Source organism: Lotus japonicus, chromosome 2, assembly GCF_012489685.1.
Source record: "Lotus japonicus ecotype B-129 chromosome 2, LjGifu_v1.2".
Classification (NCBI taxonomy): domain Eukaryota; kingdom Viridiplantae; phylum Streptophyta; class Magnoliopsida; order Fabales; family Fabaceae; genus Lotus; species Lotus japonicus.
Window position 1 is genome coordinate 22,784,038 of NC_080042.1, and position 23,204 is coordinate 22,807,241.

General features: G+C 33.9%; 1 protein-coding gene across 1 annotated transcript; it reads right to left on the reverse strand.

Moving 5' to 3' along the window:
* Nucleotides 1-1,628: 1,628 nt before the first annotated feature.
* Nucleotides 1,629-7,884, reverse strand: LOC130737794 (peptidyl serine alpha-galactosyltransferase-like). Its single transcript, XM_057589634.1, has 8 exons — nt 7,438-7,884; nt 6,390-6,560; nt 5,745-5,988; nt 5,363-5,563; nt 4,591-5,066; nt 3,748-3,912; nt 3,363-3,606; nt 1,629-2,660 (listed from the first exon to the last, which is right to left on the reverse strand). Exons 1-8 carry the CDS (start codon nt 7,728-7,730, stop codon nt 2,010-2,012), a joined length of 2,445 nt encoding a protein of 814 aa, XP_057445617.1. The 5' UTR covers nt 7,731-7,884; the 3' UTR covers nt 1,629-2,009.
* Between the last annotated feature and the right edge of the window lie 15,320 nt (nt 7,885-23,204).

Below are 23,204 nucleotides of genomic sequence, written 5' to 3' on the forward strand. Positions count from 1 at the left end.
TGATTTGTTCGAATTTGTTGGAGCATCAATTCAAATTAATCTTAGTTTTTATTTGATACGCGTGTTTGTAGTAATAGGAGTAAGAATTTCAGTGGGGGGATGTACATGTTTTTAGAAGCTTAGCTGATTTAGAGCAACGGCTAATTAGAAAGTAGGTGGTTGTCGAAGATGCAGTTGGTGAAGACATAAATTGCTGAATGTGGACTATGTCCAGTGTTGGTAATTTGAAAATGATAGATTGATATGGGATGTATCTGGAACATAGAAAGTGACACTTTTAATTGATAATAATCTTTTGATTTTACTCCCTAATCTGAATAAAGTCTAAAAAGCATCAATTCTAAATTCAGACCGAATCTATTTTACAACTAACAAAAGCTCATTCAACACTTTTTAATTATATATAGACTGTAGGTGTGTATTTGTATTTACGTTCAAATTAGTTAAAAATATATTCACTCCAATGACACAAGAGACATGAATTAGTCAAAAGCACATTTAAACATCCTCTAATGGAAATACAAACACACTCAACTCGTCCATAGATGTCTAAGTGTGTGTTTGAATTTCAGTTTGCAAAATAAAATTTAAATAAATCTGAGTTTTGCATAATAGAGTTTGAATCAATGTCAATTGGATCTATATCAACTAAAGCCCGCATTTGGTCTACACACATAAGTACACCTTAGTGTTTAATGGATTTTTTACCTAGGTTTTGAGTCTGAAAAATCCAATTAAACTGAATCAATCATGATATGAATACTTATTAATCATCAAGTAAATTTGCATTTCCCTAACTTAGGATCCATTTGGGATGCGTAAAGAGGACTAGTCAAATATTTAATGATGTATTCCTCTGTTCAAAATGTTTGAAATGTCTTCATTGAGGCATAGAATTGGAGTCGTTTTTTCAGTCTGTGCATTGGTAATTGCCTGACTATCAATCTTTATAAGTACTATCTTCATCGAAGACGGATCAACTAGTCACTTCTTTTTGGAATTACAGTTTTGGCATGTTATTATGAAGGATTTTTTGTATAGGCATGTTATTATGAAGGATAGATGTGATCTTGTTTTTAACAATAATATAAATGTGACTATCATTACCTGTCTAACTAATAAGGTTATTCATAACCTTACCAGACAGACCTGTTGCAATCCAGAAGCAAGAGAGGATGATTGCATGGAAGCTTCAAAGACCAAGATCTTGGAATTTAAACTCTGATGGATGATTGAGTTAGACCTCCCAAATTCTAATAGCATGCCTCAAATATGGGAAGTCTCCACAACAAACAATAAATGGATCTATGATAGGCTCTGATACCATATTAGAAATTGAGAGGCCTATACTCAACCACAAAAACTAGCTCAAGAGTTGAGGTTTGCACTACCCTTATAAAGACTATCTATGCTCTATCTCTAGCCAATGTGGGACTTCTAACAATAACTTCTAAATGATTATCTAGTTTACTGGGATGAACAGACAACTCAATGTACCACCATCTTGATAGTTGTCAATTTTGCACTTCAACATTAAGTTAGATACCTCTTTTCATTATGAGTATTTACAGAGTGTTAAGAGGGACATGATCACCAAAATGTTTCACAAAAGACAATATGGAAAATGCTTTTAGCCAAAAAGTAAATGTATGCACTATTTCCAATTCACATATTCTGCAGGAAAACCCAAGTTCAGTTTGAAGCTGTCGGCTTCAGTTTCTTGCTCTACATTTCTAAGACCTCATGATTTCTTGCTACATAATAATAGTACAAAGCAATCTCAAATTAACGAATAGAAGATATGTTCCCTTGCAAATTCTCAATCTAATCTTTAGACGATGTGAGACTTCTCAACATGATATCAAGTGGAAAGTCATCTCAGACGGTCAGAAAGGCTTGCCTTTTAGGAACCAAGTCATACTTAAGAAACAAGCTTTTTACCCTTCATGGCAGGTTTAAAAATCTGACCAATGAGCTTTACGCTGTATGAAAGAAAAAGAGCACATTGTTTACACATCGCGGCTGTGCCGGTCACGTCCATTCGTTTCCATGTATCCTGAATGCAAGCTTCTTCTCCTTCTACTATGGTGTTTTGTCCTTGTTTTTGTTCTTCTGTGACCTGAATACACCACAAAAATCACAACCAAGAAACCGATTCCGGAAAACGCCCACAAGAATATCACCCAAAACCTTAAGGAACTAGGCATCTCGTCTTTCTGAACACTCGCCAATTCCTCTGAAGAATGATTTGTTGAGATATTATTGCTTGTTGAATCAATACTTGCACCAATGTTACCGAGTTCCCTTTTGATTACACTTTCATCTTTTCCCTCATCCTTCAATAAGGAATTGTCACTGTTGCACCTTCTCTTGTGATGCAGATTCAATGCTTCATTCAGTGTCTTCACACATTCGATACTGAGCAGGTCTCTCTGGAAATTCTCATCAGCTTGACCAAGTGTTGGCGGCGATGGGGGGTCCGGGAACTTGGCCCCGCATCTGTTGACCATATCATGCACTCGCCAGTCTGCCTTGTCAAAGCTCCAATTCCCGACACTGAATCGCAATCCATAATGAAAAACTCTATATTTGACACCCGGTACAGGAAAATATCCTGGGTATATCAGTATGTCTTCGCTTATAGTATGCTTTAACTTCAGCTGCACCAATAACACTACTGGTTATAGCAGAGAAATTTTATTCGGATTTTAAAGAGGAAGTAAGAAATAATGCAGCATGCCACTTTACAGAAACACAATACAAAAGAGAAAAACAGCGTAACATGATAGGGAATGAGAATTGATGCTCATTAAATCCAGAACTCTAATCCTTAATCATAGTAGCCCTCATACGACTGAAAGACCAATTCTCCAGAAAGCTTATGCTACTGGGTGAAGGTTCATCATATATTGCACAAACTCTTACGATTGTCATAATTCAAACAATCAACTCTCAAAGTGGCAAACACAATCGCTAGATTAGTAAGAGGTAGGTGTTCCAAATAGTTAGCTATTAGCCAAGGTTTCTTGACATTTGACCTTCTCAATATCATTGCTTTTAATTTCTTGCAAAATTTGGAACTCTTTCTAAGTAGATATTTTGTTATGTTTGCCACTATCACATTTCTTACTGTATTTCGAAAGAAAAAAACCTAAGTACAATTTGTATATTTGTATATTTGTTCCATGCGAGTGTGCTTCACTAGTGTTCATAGGAAATAAAATCATAAAATCACTTCAATAAGAGGAATTTGAAGAGGCTATAATTTAAACAGGTTCTACTTATATCTCTAACACTGACAGTCTGACACCAATAGCCATATCAACAACTATGCTAGATAAGAAAGAATGTAAAAAAAATACCTCTGCAGCACCAAAAGAGTAACCATACATCTCGCTAATCCACCCGGATTCATATATGTCTCCTGTTATATTTCTTGCATAATGAGCTCTATCAGCTCGAACCTCCTCAGTTTTATGCAGCCATAGCAAAGCGAATTTCCGGAGATCATCTATATGCATAATGATTACGCCACCAACCTTGTCGCAAGCCTCAGGATGGCTAGTATGTAACTTTGCAAGCTCATTGTCACAGCCAATAAGATAGCTAGTGCGTAAAGATCAAAAGAAATAGAAATGAGTTATCAAAGTGAATATGAAATATAAAACAGACATCAACAGAAAACTGAGGCATTTACATCAACAGTTGACAGGGCCCATAAACATAAATGAAATTCACCAGGCTTACTCATAAGGAGTTGAAACAGGATGACCACGAGCAGCTTTGAATTCCCATGGTGTGATTGGGCCTCTCAAGATCATATCAGCATCAAGAATCACTATGAATTCAGCATCAATATTTGCATGATTAAGCCAGTGAAGGACTGCGGCTGGTTTATTAATTGCAGGATACCTAAAATATAACAGACATACTATCAAGTTTTTTAGCCTATAGTATGAATCATTCAGCCACATGAAGAATAAAAAATATAGGTTCTCAGTAACTGCATACTACAAGATGAGGCACAAGGTATCTTGTATGTCATTTAAGCAGGAGTAGCAGTTTAAAAGTTTTTCATGAGGTAAGGATCAGCAGTTTAAAAGTTATTCATAAATGAGTTAAGTTAAATGCGAGTTCCATCAAACACTATAGACTCCCAGAACATTAGTTTTAGGAAATTGTTGCTTTGGATGTTGGATTTGAAGGTTCAACTACATTAATTAAGAAAGCATACTCAAAATGATGATAAAAACAAATACTTGGTTTCCAAGTTAAAAATCTCAGGGGTTAAAGCAGCATTCAAAAATTGAAAATAAAAAGATACAGCCATGAGCTGGAAATATAGTTTGACCATGACAATTATAGATTCAGATACATTTTAAGCAATCATTAATCGTAGGAATGAACTTGTCAAGATTTCTTGTATCAAAATTAGCACTAGTTATCTTCAAAAGAATGATGCTACGAGTCAGTCCTTTTCTCATTCCATGATTGATAATCTTGACCACTTTGTCCCAATCATACAGTAAATGTCAATGCAGAAATGACAAGAACTAACAAACTCAAAAAGGTACACATAAACACAATTACCAATCTCCGGTTAATGGATGTTGACTCATAGAAGGAACATAATGTGTGGGAGCCAGATCATGGCCTTTATACTGCTTTAAGTCTTCATCCGAGCAGCTAAGAAGTCTAGTAATATTTCCAGGCTGTCCACTTGTACGGAAACTGTGCATAAGTCCTACGGTCTGCCAATCAAAGTATGTTGTGCACTCCGTGGAAAAAACTGTATGGATTTTGGGATGCGGCTTTCCAGCAGCAAGATCAACATGTTTCTCTACAGTATCCTCCATCATTTGTAAAGTAGCAGGAGTCACATATTTTGGCTTAGTTAGTTCAGCAAAAGCTTTGCTTTTCAAAAAGCTCAAGTACTTGGACCATGCTGGTTTAGGGCAACCATTTGCTGCATGTTGTAATAAAAGACCTTCATTTAAAATGTTCATACATTCTATACTTATAAACAGTCCTCGTCTTCGATTAGAGTCAAGTTCCAACTGCTTTACCTGCAAAATTATAATTTCCAATTTCAGCATAACTTGGATAGAAAAAAAACACAGTGCCATATTTCTGTGCATTAACTCAGTAAATGTTGACTAAAATTGATGTTTTAAATGCTAATTATTATCAATAAACATGCCACAAATATATGTTTACTTATTAACAAATTTAGCATTAGTATATTACAAATTCACATGCTTTTATTTTCTTCTCCTGAAAGACTAGTAGACCATGAGGAGAAGAGCATATTTCTCTAACATCACACACGACTTTCCTCCTACAAATATACAGGTCTACATACCTCCTTGGGATAGGGAGGTTCTGGGAAGAGCCGGCCACATTCATAAACAATTCCATCATCATGGTGAGCCAGTTTATTAAATGACCAATTCCCTACACTAAATGGCAGCCCATAGTGAAGAAGAATTGGCTCAATTCCCTCTCGAGGAACATAACCTGGGTAGAGCATTAAGTTATCATTGATCTTGTGCCGAAGTCCAATCTGTGAACAAGAGAAGCAACCCAAAGGTGAGGATAGAAAGATAAGGGAAACATGCAAAATTATTAGTAAGTTGAGTAGCCAATCAGTATAATGAATGTGCTAGCTGTTTAGGGCAGAGCTACACTAAGTATATATTTTATAATTCTAAAAAACAAAATTCATAATACGGTATTGAACTCACTTCTGCGGCACCAAAAGAGTATCCATACATCTCACTAATCCATCCTTTCCCATAGATGTCACCAGTTATGTTTGTTGCCCAGTGAGCCTGATCTTCCCGTACTTCTTCTGTTTTTGAAAGCCATAGGGGAGCAAAAGCTCGCAGGTCATCTATATGATAGACCAAAAGCCCGCCAACTTTGTCGCACAGTTCTGGGTGTTTTGTGTGCAGTTGAGCCAAAATATTGTCACAGCCTCTTAAGTACCTGAAGAAGAAGTTTTGGTATATAGTAAGTTTCAATGGTGAAGCAGAAAATGAAACACTGCGTCTAGAATTTAATACAAGATATATATACTATTCTGGAGATTTAATGAATTTCCATAACTTCAACTAAAGCTATCTAGTTTGTGTTTAGCAACGCCCTTATTCTCTGATTGATAATTTCAGGTGAAGACATTAAGTCCAAGGTAAGTAAAAAAAGAATAGGCATCCAAACTTCCAGATTGCAAATTTTTTTATTACCAAACATAAACAGTACTAGTTCATTAGTATCCTTCTGGAAAATATCTGCAACAAGAGTGATGAGTGAACATCTAGCTTTTCACTCTAAGTAAAACACCCAGTGCTTTCAACATACGGTATCTGAACAAGAAACAAAGTGAATACCCATAATATGCTGCAACAGGTCTTCCTTTCTGTGCACCAAGTTCCCAAGGTATAATTGGGCCTCGGATTATCATGTCTGCATCTAGAATGACAACCCAGTCAACATTTTTTGCATCCTTACTATGTTTGAGCCAGTGTACAACCCCAGCAGGCTTGTTTATTGCAGGGTACCTGCATAGCAGAAAGAAGCTTTATTTCTGATGCTTCTATCTCAGGAAAATGATTCTGCTTTCGTAATAAGCACACAATTTATTTTGATGCACAGGTCTTAATTTGGCAAAGAGACGTGTTCAAATTCAAAACACTCTAAAAGGGGCATACGGGAGAGAGAAATCACCAAAGCAATACCAAATTACTATCATTAAGAAGCAGGAAAAGTAAAAAAAAAAAATTATCCAGTATCCTGCACAAATTGGTGACAATTGCTAGCTCAAAGGTTTTTACTTATAAGGAAAACCTCAGATTGTTAGCATCAGCAAACTTCTTGTCAATCTAACAAGTCATAACTACTCAGAGAAGCAGAAGACACACAAATTAAACCAGAGTGCAGAAATTCCAGCAATCAAAATTGTTGTAAGACACAAATTCAGAGGCCATATTTAGCTAACACAGCAACCCTCAATTTTTACATAATGCATGTTTGGATACACCGTAGAAAACCACGGTGAGCAAAATCACAGTGCACAAAAGCAACTTCCCTTAGCTTTCGTGAATGTCAGCTGTGATTTTCCACCATGCATCCAAACCTGCATATAAATTGTTAGGAGAACTAACAGATACTGACCCCAGACATGCCTAAGAAAAGAACAGCAGCAGCAGCTGTTCTATAAACTACACACAATAACTCATCAATCAGACTTCAAAAATGTACCAGCAACCAAATTTGAACAATCAAAATTTAAAAAAAAAAAAAAAGTCAACCACATCAACTTAACAATAAACTACACAAACAAATTTACACTACACAATCAAACATCAAAAACATTTCCAAAAACTTTAAAATAAGAAATTAACTTTGCAACACTGATTATCATCACTATCATCTTACCAGTCACCAGTTCTTGGGTGTCTGCTCATGGATGGAACCTCAAAGGTTGGTGCCAAATGCATCCCTCTGTAATTCTTCTTCTCCTCATCAGTGCAACTGAGGAGACGAGTGATGGGTCCTGGTTGCTTGGCCTTCCTGTAACTGTTCATGAGTCCCACCGTCTGCCAATCGAAGTAGTTCTGACATTCTACAGAGAAAAGAGTGTGAACCCTCCATGGTGCCTTCCTTGCACCTTCACTAGTGCCAATAATGCCCACAATCACAAACACCAGTAAAATCCCAACTTTCGCCATTGAAGCTCAATTACAGGCTGAGATGTGAAATAGGTATGGCTCAAAAGATCTGAATTTCATTCCCTGTGTTTGATCTCCATCTCTGCACACAGAGTGCTGGCTGGTTAAGTCAAAATCTGGGGATTTATATTTTTAATTGTATATAAGATGGATCATGAGGTTTTGTTTTGTTTTATATTTATATTGTGATAATAAATAATAGGTCAATAATAAATAATGAATATGCACTTTAATAAATTATGGATAATAATAATTATGCACATTAAAAAATAGCAATAATTATTATGGAATGAATCTGGAAAGTGGGAGTGTAGTTGGTGATGCTAATTCCGTGTATGGCTATATGGTGCATGTCCAATCTATTAAGTAGGTTTTTTATTATATGTTGTATTAATTAGGAATAGAATCAATTTATTAATTGTTTATATTCCACCATGTTATTTTTTTTGGTACATAGGAAAATTTCCACCATTTTTTTTTGGTTAAATATGTTTTCCGTCCCTGGAATTTTAGCGAGTGTTGGTTTTCGTCCCTCGCCGGAGTAAAAGTTAACTTTAGCCCTTGAACATAAGGAAAATAGCTGGTTTTCGTCCCGCCGGAGTGGTGGCGCTGACCACCGTCTCCACATGTACCGGCCATCCTACGTGGCACGTCCACGTCAATTAATGAGGTCTAATTGGATTTTTTTTAATTCCACATTAAATTAATTAATTATTAAATTATGAAAAATATTAAATAAAAAAAAAATTGTAACATAAAACCCTTCAACATCTTAAAATAAATCTTCATTTCAACGCTTAACATCTTCCTAATCTTCATAATCACCATCAACATCTTCATCACCCATCACGCATCTTCCTCACCATCAATATCTACCTCATTACTTTCAAAAAAAAAATATCTACCTCATCCATCATCATCAACATTTTCATCTTTAACAACACACCAAATCCCTAACCTCAGTTTATTTTCCTTTCAGATCTGAAGGCCAACATACAAAAAGTTTGGGAGATGATGATTGATTTCTGTAAAAAGGAAGGAACTTTAGTTGGATTTGGGTTTCGAATCTAGGTAAAGGTGGTGCCGATCTGATGGTATATGAGCAGTGGTGGTTGCGTTTTGGGCGGTGGTGGTTGCGTTTTTGAGCGGTGGGGGCTTGGTTTCTGGTGGAGGGCGGTGGTTGTTGGTTCTGGGTGGGGGTGTTACAGCCGGGCTTATGGTTCATCTTCTTCTCTTCTTCTTCTTCTCCAATTACCCATCATCAAGATCTGATTTTTGATTTTCCATCTCTTCTTCCCCTTATGCTGGATTCTGAGATTTTTGGGTTTCATAACTTTTGTCTGGGTTAGATATTGGGGTTGCTATTGGGGGCGAGGATTGGGGTTATGGGGAATGAGGGGTGGGGGTTGCGGTGCACGTTGGGGTTGGGTGGTAGTTTTAGGTTGTTCCATCATCCATGGTAGAGATAGTGTTTTTTGGGTTTTAGGGTTATGGGTTAAGGTTGTTTTTGGGTTTTGTGATTTTGGGTTGATGGTTTTCAATTTATGGAAAGGAAAAGGATTAGGGCTGGGGTTGGGGTGACGGAGAGTGTGGGAGATGAGGAATGGTGGGAAGAAGAAGAATAAAAAAGAAGAAGAAGAAGAAAAAAGAAGATGATGAAGAAGATGCAGACGAGGTTGAAGAGGAGGAGATAAAAAAAATTGAACAAATTTTATGTAAAAGTTCATCATTACAAAAAACAATAACATTAAATAATTTAAGAGTTAGATTAGATAAGATTTAGTTATTGTTATTAGTGATTTGAGATTAAGGAAAAAAAAGAAAAGAATAAAAAATCCAGCTATGTTCATTAATTGATGTGGCAATGCCACATAGGCTTCCCGTGACATGTTGCCACGGTGGTCAGTACCACCACTCCGGTAGGGATGAAAATCAGTTATTTTCCTTATGTTCAAGGGTTAAAGTCAGCTTTTACTCCGGTGAGGGACGAAAACCAGCACTCACTGAAAGTTCAGGGACGGAAAACATATTTAACCCTTTTTTTTTGAAAATTTTCACCATGTCTATCTATCTATCTATCTATCTATCTATCTATCTATCTATCTATCTATCTATCTATCTATCTATCTATCTATCTATCTATCTATACTATATATAAAGAGAGAGTTTTTGCTACCTTGAGGGCTACTTTGTCATTTAGTAATTCATTGTCCACAACTGTCAAATTAAGCATAGACATTTGTGTAAAAATACTACTTATTTTCGTTAGATTGGATCAGGACCGTTGATTGCATCTCCAATGTTATTGGTTTTTGCCCTTCTTTCAAACGTTAATTTCTCTTCCTCTTCCACATTCAGCAGTTACAACTTCTCATCAACCTTTTGAGCTTCAAAAATCTTCCACCTTCCAACAAATTTAATTCACATAGTTTCTCCCTCTTCCATCTTCTCAAGCTCCACCTTATCACCCACCTCTTCAGCTTCAACTATCTCCCTATAAAATCACTTAAACAAGTTTTCCTCACATCAAAGCACACACAATAAAGAAGCATCATTCTACCAGCCCTCTGCACCACTTGCGCCGATTTCGACATCAAGGTATGACTCAGTCACCTGTGCTTTAGTCATTTGATTATTTTCAGTTTCATATTTCAATAATCTTTCTCACATCAAAATCATCTTTGCCATATAAAGAGAGAGTTTTTGCTACATTGAGGGCTACTTTGTCATTTAGTAATTCATTGTCCACAACTGTCAAATTAAGCATGGACATTTGTGTAAAAATACTACTTATTTTCGTTAGATTGGATCAGGGTCGTTGATTGCATCTCCAATGTTATTGATTTTTGCCCTTCTTTCAAACGTTAATTTCTCTTCCTCTTCCATATTCAGCAGTTACAACTTCTCATCAACCTTTTGAGCTTCAAAAATCTTCCACCTTCCAACAAATTTAATTCACATAGTTTCTCCCTCTTCCACCTTCTCAAGCTCCACCTTATCACCCACCTCTTCAGCTTCAACTATCTCCCTATAAAATCTCTTAAACAAGTTTTCCTCACATCAAAGCACACACAATAGAGAAGCATCATTCTACCAGCCCTCTGCACCACATGCGCCGATTTCGACATCAAGGTATGACTCAGTCACCTATGCTTTAGTCATTTGATTATTTTCAGTTTCATATTTCAATAATCTTTCTCACATCAAAACCATATTTGCCATCAATTGCATTCTTTTGTTCTTGGTTTATGTATTTCCTTTTTTAACTTTTCTTACTTGCTGAATTACTCTTTTTTCCCTTGGCATGTAACCATGCTTGCAAGCCCTACTCTCAACGAAGGAAGCTGTGGTTTACTTGATGATGTTCAACTTTAGGTATCACCTTAATGTTTGATAATTTTCTTTGTTTCATTTCATATATTTAAGTACTAATATCTTTCCTTTGTTTCCTTTATCTTTTGTCAAAATCAAGTTTTGGTTTTACTTATTCCTCTTTTATAGCTTTTAATTTTCAATGGGGTGTATACGCATCATGATGATGATGTGAAAAGCTAATGACATATAAAAAAGCAACTTGCTGGATGACTGAATCCATTAAAAAGTATGCCTCTACTCTGTTTTTTTGTTTCCCCTACTATGTTTTATTTTTCCTCTGTTAGATCCTTCATGAGTAATTGCATTATGTTTTCTCCTTAGTATACTTGCTGCCATGTTCTGTAATCTATGCATTGTGTAATAAATTCTAAATTGGTGTGTGAAGGAAAATTTACTGCCCTATTATGAGTTTTATGTGATTTTATCTTCAGACCCTTATTATATGGCAATGTGCATTGTGGTTGAGTTTATTTTATAGATCAAAACATGAGTGAATGAATGTTAAAGGTTAAAATGAAGATATTAAAATGAAACTTCACCTCCCACTTGGCCTCTGCAGTGTTTGATTTATATTTTTGCAATAATTAATTTCTATTGACATTGTTATAGCTTCATTTTTTATCTAGGTTTTTGCATTTGGATGTGGTTCAATTATACTGACTTTGTTGATCAAATAGATGAGCTTCCTGAAAATTTATGGGCATATTCTATGTTTGCGTGATTTTATATGCTGATTTGCCATTCTTTTCTATACAAAGTTCTGATTTTGTTTCTCTGTGCACTTATACATTGAAGGTTTGATTTAATTGTTGCATAACATATGGGTTTATTTTTATACTTTCACTCAATTATTTGCTTCAACCTAAAATTAGTAAATTTGCATTCCAACTTTATTGTGCTCAGTTCTCTCTTACACATGGTAATTGTGTGGCTTTTGGGTTTATTGTCTGGATGACAAATGCTGTGAGGAAATTCTCTGTTAAAGTTGTATGTGTGTGTATTACTAATCTCAAAATTCATATTAAATTTCAATTTCAGTGTTTGACTTATCCTTTCCCATTTTCAATTTAAAGGTTGATTTTGTGTCTATTTGTAATTTCTTCTTTTATCATTATATTTGGTTTTAGTAAATTTACATTAGAGTTGAAGATATAAATTTGTTCAAGTCGGAGCTGGAAGGAGTCATACAATGGTTGTTACTGAGGATGGAAACTCCCCGACTTTTTGATAGAACAAACATTGACAGCTTGGTTCCGATTTTGCAACTATTATCCAATAAAGCACCCAAAAGTAAAAGTTTAGCATGGGGAAGAAAAACACATGTGAATATGAAAAAGAAACACATTAATATACTTTAGGGATTATATATAAGTTAGAAAATATAAACTTTAAAGATTGAATTTAAATCTCACTTCAAAGTGCCTAATGATAACGCTAACATAAAGAATTTAATTCACAAACTTTTGCACTTATATAATTCCATTCACATACATATATAGATGTTATAAAATTTAATTTTCTTTACATGGTACTTCATTTAGGTTATAAATTAAAAAAATATAAAATTTAAGAATAAATTAGTTTAAAAAATAACAATTTAATTGTTAGATAAAAATAAAATAAAAATTTATTAAAATATTGTAAAAATTAGTCTTCAAACATTATACACATGCTTGTGCACACACACATATATTTAAATAAAAAAATTAGTGTCATTGCCGGAAATACTAGGCCCACTAAAGGCACAAAAATAGAAGGTAAGTTTGTCATAAAATGGGTGCCTCGATTTAATATTTGTACTGGTTATTTTTTTTATTTTTTTAACTAGAATTCATATATACTTACAAAAATAGTGATTAAATTGTATGAATTTATATATTTTTTTACTTAGAAGTTATGTAGAAGTTGAAAAATTTAAAACATGAAAGATTGAGTTTACATCCCACTTCAAAGCTCCTAATGATGACCCAAAACTAAAGAATACAATCCATGGGCCAAAAACCTTTAAACTTCTACAATTCCACTTACATGTGCTTACAATTATATAGAATTCATAAAATCAAATTACTATTCTTAAAATGAAATAATGAATTTCATTTTGTTTGTAAAACAAATATCAATTCAAAAATCAATTAATTTAGAAATTAACAATGTCATTTTTAAAATAAAATAAAAAGTAAAAAAGAAAATTGATAAAAATATTATTAATATAAAATAAAAATCTTAATATAAAGGACAAAAACACAAAATATATGAGGCTCCAAACCAGAAGCTCAAATTTTTAAGTTGCTGAGCTAAATAATTTCATAGTGGATACTAAGCACAGCGGATAGAAACATAGGCGAAAAGCTAGACAATAGAATTAGATAAGACATCTCTCCTAAATTTAATTCACTTATATGTCTACTTATGTGTCTTTCCTATATAAGAAAGCCAAGAGAGGATGAAAGTTTGGGAGGTAAAAAGTGATGTGCGACCTAATCACTCAAGTGTGAGTTGAAATGCTTGCTTATGCTGCTAGCTACTATCAGGGAATTCATATCATTGTGTTTTTATGATAATATTTACAATTCTATATTGCTTAAATTTAAGATCAATATTATCAGTCTTAATGCTAAATTAATTGGCTCTACTGCAAAAAATCTTTCATCTCCAATTGTGTCATTTAAATGTTTTTAAGTATATAATTTAGTGGTTACTTATTATGAATTAATTAATATCAATTAGGGAATTACAAAGTATATGATTGTCGTAGGATTTGAGTGAGTCATGCAAATGGATAATAAATGCACATAAGTTGAAGAGAATATTTTAATACACCCTCCGGTCACATATATAAGCAAAAAATACATTTTAGGTTCATTCATTTAATGAATGTATCTAGTCATTATTAAGGTTTTGATACATTCATTAAATGAATGAACCTAAAATGTCTTTTTTGCTTATATATGAGACCGGAGGGTGTATTAAATATGATATCGATGCAAAAATGACCTTCTCACTATCTCTTCCCCTTGAAATTCTATTTGACGGTTTCAATCCTCCCATTAATGTCATGTTATATCCTTCTTCTCTTTATCTCAAAATATATAAAAATTATTTATTATTATTTGGTTCATATGAGATAGAAAATTTCATAGGGCACACAAAGTTAGTTTTGGATTTTTTTTTAAGTCAGTTTTGGTTTATTGAATTATTAGTTAAATGATAATTAATAGTAATATGAATCCATAAAAGATAAAGATGAGGGATTTAATATTATATCAATGTAGAAAATAACCTTCTCATTTTCCCTTTTCCTTGCAAACTATATAAGTAAAAATTAAATGGTTTTTAATTCTATAGTCTGTGTTAACGTATCTACATTGAATAAATGCTCAAACTTTTAATCATTTTACAGGTACATATACCCAGAGGTTAGATACTAGTATTTTAGCTTAAAATGTCTAAATGTGCTATAACTTGCTCCTTCATTTTTGTAATGATTTTCTCTTAATTCCATCTTACTTTATATTAGACAGTTTCCATGTATAATGGAGTCTTCCTAATCTTTCGTGATTTACAAATAGAGTTTTTCTTTTCATGGTTTTTTACGGTAAAAAAACTTTCAAATTTATGATTTATTTATCTAAATTTATTTTTATACTTTTAATTCATAAAATTTCTTTTGATAGATGTAGCAAAAAAACCCACAGATTTTGAGAAATTAAAGGCTATAAAAAAGTGAATATTATCTGAGGTTATTGTTAAATTTTATAAAAAGGCTCATTCATTTTCAAACTTAAGAAAAATATATGAAGTTACAAATGACACATTAAGGATGTCTACTATACGTTGAGCTTACTTGAAGATTATAAAGAATAAACGGGTGAAGTAATAGAAAGTTTGCATTAATTGCAGTACTGCTAACAATCTTAGAGGGCTTTTTGCTATTACGGGCATAATTTGTTTGAGAAAAAACTTGAGAGTATTTAAGTGATGGTAAAGATAGACGAAGACTTCTTATGCAACACGGTGGTGAGTACATTTTTAATCAAAACTCATAAATTATTGCGTTTCTGCAAAATAAAAACAAATACATTCATCACTCGAAATATAAGAAAAATTTATGTTTGCTTATATCTAAGATTAATATTTTTTAATTCATAATAAATTTCCTTCCTATAAACATTAAAAAAAAACTCAAATTTAGAAAGAAAAAATACACAATATAAACAAAAATGAATAACCCCGTGCATCGCATGGGTAAAAATACTAGTTATTTAATAAAAGTAGAGTGATCATTTTAATTATTTAGACACTCTAATTCAAAATTCAATTTCACGATAAACCATCTCAATAGTTTTAAAATGTCTCAATGAACAACTCTTTTAATCTAAATAGAAAACTTTACTGGAAAGTATCTCAATAAAAATTCTTTAATTTCAATAAAAATAACCTGTAAACTTTTAATTCACTTCCCCAAATTAATTCAATTTTTTTTAATTGATTTGGGGTGAGTGAATAAAAAAACACTATTTTAAAATAGACATAAATATGCTTTTAGTCCCTGATATTGTAAAGGAAATCAAATTGGGTACTTGGAATATTTTTCTTCGAATGTAATCTCTGAAATATTTTTTTAATCAAATATAGTCTTTTTGCTCAATTTTGTTCTTCCAATAGTCTAGTGGCGAGCCTAGTCAGCAGGTATTGTCCACGTAGAGTTTTTTACATCAATTTTAGTCCTTGTAAAATTTTTAAATCATTGTTTTAGGCTCTCTTCTTCCACCATCATCTTCTTCCTCTTATTCCACCTTACTCTTCTTTATTCTTCAATTCTCATCTAAATGATGAAACTTTTGCTCCTTTAAGCTTTTGGGCACTTGCATGCTTCATCTTCTTCCTCTTTCATCTTCATCCTCTTCCTCATTAATTTTCTTTTTTAAGAATATAACCAGCAAAGTTTAACTTGCGGATGAGAATTACATCCATGTATGTTTACGATAATCATATAAATTGCTGTAAAAAACTTTTCTTAATTTGCTGGTTATGATGGACTGAGAAGGAACAGGAACATGAAGGGAATGAAGGAGGTAGAGGAGTATGGGAAAAAATTATGGGTTAAAGGTTGTGGTCTAGAAAATTTATGGGTAGAGAATGAAGGAGATTGGTGAAGAAGGTAGAGAGTAGTGTGGTGTTGGGAAGGAGAGACTGAAAATATGATTTAAAATTTTTTAGAGACTAAAATTGATGCCAAAAATTCATGTGGACACCATCCGTTGACTAGGCTCGCCACTAGAATCTTGACCGGTCAAAATTGAGTAAAGGGACTTAGGCCTCGTTTGGAAGAACTTATTTAAGCTTATATGATAGCATAAGCGCTTATGTCAGTGTTTGGGAGAGCTTGTGCAAAAAAGAGCTTATGCTTATATATAGCTTATTTTAAATTTATTTCAATAAACTTTTTAAAATAGCCTATGCATAAGCGCTTAATTAAGATGTTTTCCCAAACAGGGCCTTAATTTGATTAAGAAAGATATATTTCAAAGAAAACAATTCCAGTGACCCAATTTGATTCGCTTTACAAATTCAGGGACTAAAAACATATTTAATCCTTTAACATATCTCAATAAAAACTCTTTAATCTCAATTAAAAACTTTTAATTGACTCCCCAAATCAATTCAATTAATTTCAAATATTTATTATTTTCTTACAATTATGTTAAAAAGAATACTAAAAAAAATACTAAAAATACATGTGCATTGCACAGGCTAAGTACTAGTTTTTTTTTTGAAACAAAGTACTAGTTATAATTAGAAAAGGATCATTATGTTTTAGGAACCAATTTACAGGAGTGTATTACATTAATAATCTCACATCATTTAATTAATTTTTCTCATATAATTGAATTGAAAGTCACTATCACATAGATGATATTTATAAAATTTTACCTTGATATAAAATCTTTTAGTACATGAATATTAGTAATATTAGTGTCATATATGCATTTTAAATTTTAATATATACAAAAATAAGACATTTAATGATGTAAATGACTATTTGAACTTTTGATGACGAAAGTTTGACCTTTATAAGACACGTTTTTGGGCAGACTTTCACCTTCTACCATACACAGGTTAATAGAGGATACATATGGCCAAAGAAACTTATATGTTTTTAAATTTTACAAAATTTTGCACGAATAATGGAAGTGATGAATAATTCAAACTCAATGTTGGTGCTATTCCCGGATTTTGGATTGTTTCTCTTGTTTTTCTTGGGGCGGAGCTTTACCGTGGCATGCCTGAGAGAGTGTTAGTGTTGGCCTTGAGCGTAGGGCGAGAGTACCTACAAATGACACTCTATCGCTCAAGTTAGTAAATAAGCAAAGAAATGATTCATGAGTCTTAGAAGAACTCATAAAATGTTAAAAATGAATAGCATGTTACATAAATGAACGAAAAATCTGTATTTAAAGGCTCGAAGTTTTTGATCGAAGATTCTACAAGTTTGTAATAAGTCATTTATGTAGAGCTTCCGAGTGCACTGTTAGCTTGGTGTCGTTGCGCTTATATACTTAATCTTGCCCCTTCGTTAGGCCTCTCAGACACTTTGCTAGTTGAGTCAGGACGATCCGTCTGTTAAGTTCAAACGCGATACATCGTATCATATTTTGAATGATAACAATTTTCAAGACTATAACTGTAATGGTTAAAAATCTCATATGAATCATATTTTAAGAAACAACACTTATGACTCAAATCCTTCATCGTATGATGATCAAGGTACAAGACAATGCAAGAAGACAATCCATTCAAAAGAAGAAAGGTCAAAGCTACAAGACAGTCTGCACTAGCAAAGAAACGTCACATCTGCTAGATCGTCTGTCAAAAGAGAAGACTACTTTCAGTGAAGAAATTCATCGTCTATCTCAAAGCTGACCGATGAAGATAATGTCGAGAGAAAGAGTTTCATGTTCAAATTGAGGTAATCTCTCTGACATTCTGGAGGAGAAAGTCAAGTGCAAAGAATCACGTGATACTCTACAAAGCACTTTGATCAAGGAAACAAGTACAACGTTGTCAAAATCAAGTTTTCACTTTCTCTCACAAAAGGACTAGAACGATGTTGTATATGCTACCAATCGACTGACAAGATATATTTTGTAGAAACAAGTCTCAGTCAAAGAACAATTTAATGCACCTGACGAGAAGACCGTTTGATCTAACGGCTAGAACTCAAAGTGCTCTACACACTCCAACGGCTATCAACAAGTATAAAAGGAGGACTTGAAGATTTTCAGAGGCAAGAAATTGAGTTTCAACATCGATCAACTTTTATCTGGAAAAAAAAAACTTCATCAATCAAGCAAGAAAGAAAAGTCCCCACATCGTCTGAGAGACACACCTAAGAGTCAAATCTTCATATTCAGTGAAATCTTATCAAACAATTTGTAGTTCTTGTGCTTAGCATTTTCTATAATCTCTCTTATGAGAAGAGAACCTTGTAGAGTCAAACGATCTTGAAAAAGTTCTTTGGAGAAGTCCTGAACAATACTTTGTAAAGGTGGTATCCTTAGAATACTTGGTTTGGAGAAGTCTTGTCTAACACTTGGTTAGGAGAAGTCATGTAGAATACTTGGTCGGGAGAAGTCTTGTCTAATACTTGATGTAGGAGAAGTCCTTGATACTTGTTTAGTGAAATATTGGCTAAGCCAAGGACTGGACGTACACTCTGTTTGGAAAGGTGGAAAACAAGGGGGTTGGAAAACTATAGCATGGAAAGTGACTGGAAAACACTGTGCTAGTGTGTTTGTTTCACCCATGGAAAGGAAAACAAGGTGAAAACCGTACCACACTCCTGCCGTTTAGAAATCACTGCAAGATAGCAAAGAAAATGAACAGTGCATAGTGGAAAGTGTGTCAATTATAATTATACCCTCATTTTACTTTAATAACGAATGATTCATTTGGTTTTTAAAAATAATTATAAATTAACGTTCATATATTTTTACCTTAAAAAACGTTGAACTGTCTTATAATAATTAGAATTACAACTTCAGTATAATATAAAATGTCATAATTTAATTATAGTTCTATATAAAATGTATATTATTGCATTTTAAAATTAATTGAATGATAAATTATTCATGAAACTTTTTATATAAAGGGAAAAAGAGTAATTATATATTACACATTTTTTATTATTCTCACTTTTCCTTTCATTCCCCCTCCTTTTTCTCTCAAAACAAACAACTTTATAATCTTCTCATTTTCCCTTTATATTTTTTCCTCTTATGTTCTTTCCTCTTATATTCCTTCCTCTCATTTTCCACTCTGCATCCAAACAGAGCAGTAGTGATATGCAAATAAATAACACAAGAAAGGGGGGGGGGGTTGAATTGTGTACTTGAAAATTGCTTTTTAAAACTTAGGTTTGTGAAAAGAATATTAGTTCTTCAAAAACGTTTAGTGAGACTTTTCGTAAACCGTTTAGTGCAGCGAAAATATAAGCAAGTAAGGCAGACGATCAATATACAGAGATTTATACCGGTTCACCCTAAACGATTGGGCTACGTCCAGTACTTGGCCACTACCAAGATTTTCACTAGGAAGTATCAATGACTTCTCCAATACAAGTATTCTCAAGGACTCCAACAAGTATTATCACGGACTTCTCCAAGTATTCTACAAGACTCCTCCTATAAGTATTATTCAGGACTTCTCCCACAATCTTAACAAGATTATATCACTCTATAGGGTTTCTCTTCGTTCAAGAGTAAGGGTAGATAATTTATAGCACTGGAACTCTAAGTGTTTGGGTTCAGATTTGACTTTGGTTCACTTAAGAGTTCTGAATCTAAGAGAGAAACGAATAAAGACATTTGACTCTTTTAAGGTACGAGGTTCTCTCTTTCACTTGCAGAAATAAAGGCTCAGGTTTGACACTTAGGAATTTTCTGCTTGAGTTTTGAATGCTTTGAAGAAGATTGAAATGAATGCTTGAGTTCTTGTCTTGCAAAAATCAATTCTCTTGGTCTTCATTCTTCAAGTGTGCCTTATATACTCGCTTGCTAGTATTGTAGCCATTGAGAGACATAATCCGACTGTTTTTCTAGCCGTTGTGTGATGAGATCCATCCGTTGATTCAAATGGCTTCGGTTGGTAGCTCTATTAAATGCATGCTCAGAAGCAAGTCTATCCTTTATCCGGAAAGGTGATGTTTGTCAGCTAGTAGGTGACGATAGACTTGGGCTACTTTTCAGACATGAGACAATTTGGAAATTTGATGTTGACGGCTTGTCATTTTCCCTTGTTGGTCAGCGTGCCTTTAGCTAAAGTAACATAGTCTTCACGTGATCAAATTTGAATGTACGTCAATTGGTTGCCTTTTGATTTGGATGTAGGTCAATTGGTTGCAATCTGACTTTGTCTTTGGCGCTCAAAATTTGTCTTCAATATTTATGACTAATGACGTGACATTGGACAGTCAGAGTAGATGTGTCTTAACTTGAATGAGTTTGCTTGCCAAACAGTCTTGTGACTTCTGAAGCTTTTCCTTTTGTGATGATTGAACGTTGAAGCATGTAGCATGAATTGAGTTTCTCCTTAAATTCAAGTGTTATGATAAACTTAGTCTTCAATAGAAGTGCTTCTATAAAAATTGTTATGATCAAAATAAGATTTTTAAAACGTTATGATGCATTTGAACTTAACATGTAGCCCCACCGTTTCTGGATGAACCGAGATATATTCCTTGTGTTTTTATCGTGTATTATTTCACATACTTATCCGCTTCACCAAATGATTGCAAAAATGTTTTGAAAACTCAAGTTTTACAAGAACCCAATTCAACCCCCTCTTTCTTGTGTTGTATTATTAACGATGTATGATTACTAGTGTAATATACCGGTGTAAGTTTATCTCTTCCCTTTATAAATTCTATTTTAGGTCTTACAAAGTAAGAAATAAAAAAATTGTAACTAATTTGCCAAGCTGTAAATTAATTGTATTATTTTTCCTTAGTTACACTTTTCGTCCCTGATGTTAGGCCTTTGTGTAATTTGAACCCCATTTATTTAAAAGAAGCTATTTTGGTACACGAGATATCAATTTGTGACAATTGCGTCCTTTTGTCTGTCTGGCGTCAAATTATTTACGCCATTAGCCTATATGGAGCCGACTAACGACGTGGATCTGACAGAATGTATTACTGGGATGCCATTTAATTAAATAGATAAAATAATATTAATTAAATTAATTTATAAAAATTGATGAACAAAACACCACCGCCCACCATCTTCCTCTTTCCCTTCATCATCTTCATCTTCTCACCTTCATGGCTTCATCTTTATCTTCCCTGACTTCCCATATGAAGAACCCTGAAACAAAACACCACCTTGTACTTGTAGCTTGTTTGGACATTCTTTTTCTTTCTAGTTTTTGGGTTGGGGCCCTATTTTTGTTGATTTTGCATGTGTGGCAGATTTTTTTTCTATTATCACAAGCAGGTGCAATACAATTTCTTTGATTTCCACATGTCTGGATCGGAATGTTGATTATTAAATGTACTAATAGAGCTTGATGAATAAAATGATCAATGCCTAGAGATAAGTTGTCATTATTATATTACAAATATATGACTTGAAATTCATAGCATCACCTTCATCTTCTCAGCTGAAGAACCCATAAATAAAACACCACCCCCAAACCAATTTCAGAAATCATAATTCAACCCCAAATTCATAACCCAACTTGTTAATAACTTGGGACCATATGATGGGACTTCTTCGGCTCTAGAGGCCAAAGCTGCAAAGGAGGCATGAGAGACAAAAACTGCCCAGATTGTTTCTTGGATTTTTAGGTACCATTGACCATGAAATGGTTAACAATCTATGTTATTTTTCTACCGGAAGAAGATGTAGGACTGCCTATAGTTTTTTTTATAGGTAAAAACTAGTTGTTAATTGTTATTATATTAGTTCCTTCGCCAGAGTTGAACCCTGACCCTTCACCGACAAATTTCTTCATTTCCCTTAGCTCGATCACTACCCTTCCCCCGGACTACCTACAGTGTGTTGAAAATTAGAACAATGCTATGAAGCGTTTTTTCGGTTGGAGCTTTGTTGGGGTTGATTGTCAAGTCCCACATTGCCAAGTTTCTAAAATAAAGAAGGAGGTTAAAAATTAGTTATTGGAGAAGTCCCACATCGCTTAGTGTTGTGAAGCAAGGAGGAGACCAAGGCTATATATTGGACCTAGGTTCTTTGTTTTTAGATGGGCCAGTCAGTAGCACTTTAAGCATATATCTGACTTAGTTTAAATATTTGCTTTGTGAGAGTGTGGTTGTACTGTGACATTGGGGTGAGAGTGAGAGAAGTCTATGTGTTGTAACAATTTTCACATAGTGATAATTCTCTTGTTGTCGGTTTAGACAACGGTCGTGGTTTTTTACCCGGTTTTGGAGTTTCCACGTAATTTTCTTGTGTTGTGATTGTGTTTTATTTTTTCTTCATCTGTGTTGTTTCCCAACAGTGGTATCAAGAGCTTTGGTTTGATGAGATATCACAATTCTTAGTATGTTCTGTGGTTGCAGTATTATCTGATCTTCCACTCATAAAATAAGTGTGATATTGTGAAGGTGCTAAAGAAGAAGTTTGTAGCTGCTATGTCTTATTTAAGCGCTATGAAGTTTGACATAGAGAAGTTTGATGGAAGAATCAACTTTGGCTTGTGGAAAGTACAAGTCAAGGATGTGCTGATACAATCAGGATTACACAAGGCGTTGAAAGGAAACACTTCCAACATGGAGGCTGACAAGTGGGAGGAACTAGATTTGAGGGCTGCAAGTGCAATTCGTCTGTGTTTGCAAAAGAATGTTCTTGCAAATGTGCATAATTTTTCATCAACCAAGGAGCTCTGGGAGAAGCTTGAAGGGTTATATCAGGCAAATGACATCTCAAATCGGTTGTTGCTGAAAGAGCAATTCCACAATCTACGCATGGATGAAGATACGAAAATATCTGATCATCTCAGTACTTTGAATAATATTATCTCCGAGCTGGAATCTATTAAAGTAGAGATTGATGATGAAGATAAAGCGTGAAGGCTCATTTT

Coding starts and splice junctions, on each gene's coding strand:
- LOC130737794 (XM_057589634.1), bottom strand. CDS start 7,730: ATGGCGAAAGTTGGGATTTTACTGGTGTTTGTGATTGTGGGCATTATT. Junction 3,913..4,590: donor CATCCATTAACCGGAGATTG/GTAATTGTGTTT, acceptor GTTATATTTTAG/GTATCCTGCAATTAATAAAC. Junction 3,607..3,747: donor CCTGTTTCAACTCCTTATGA/GTAAGCCTGGTG, acceptor TTTACGCACTAG/CTATCTTATTGGCTGTGACA.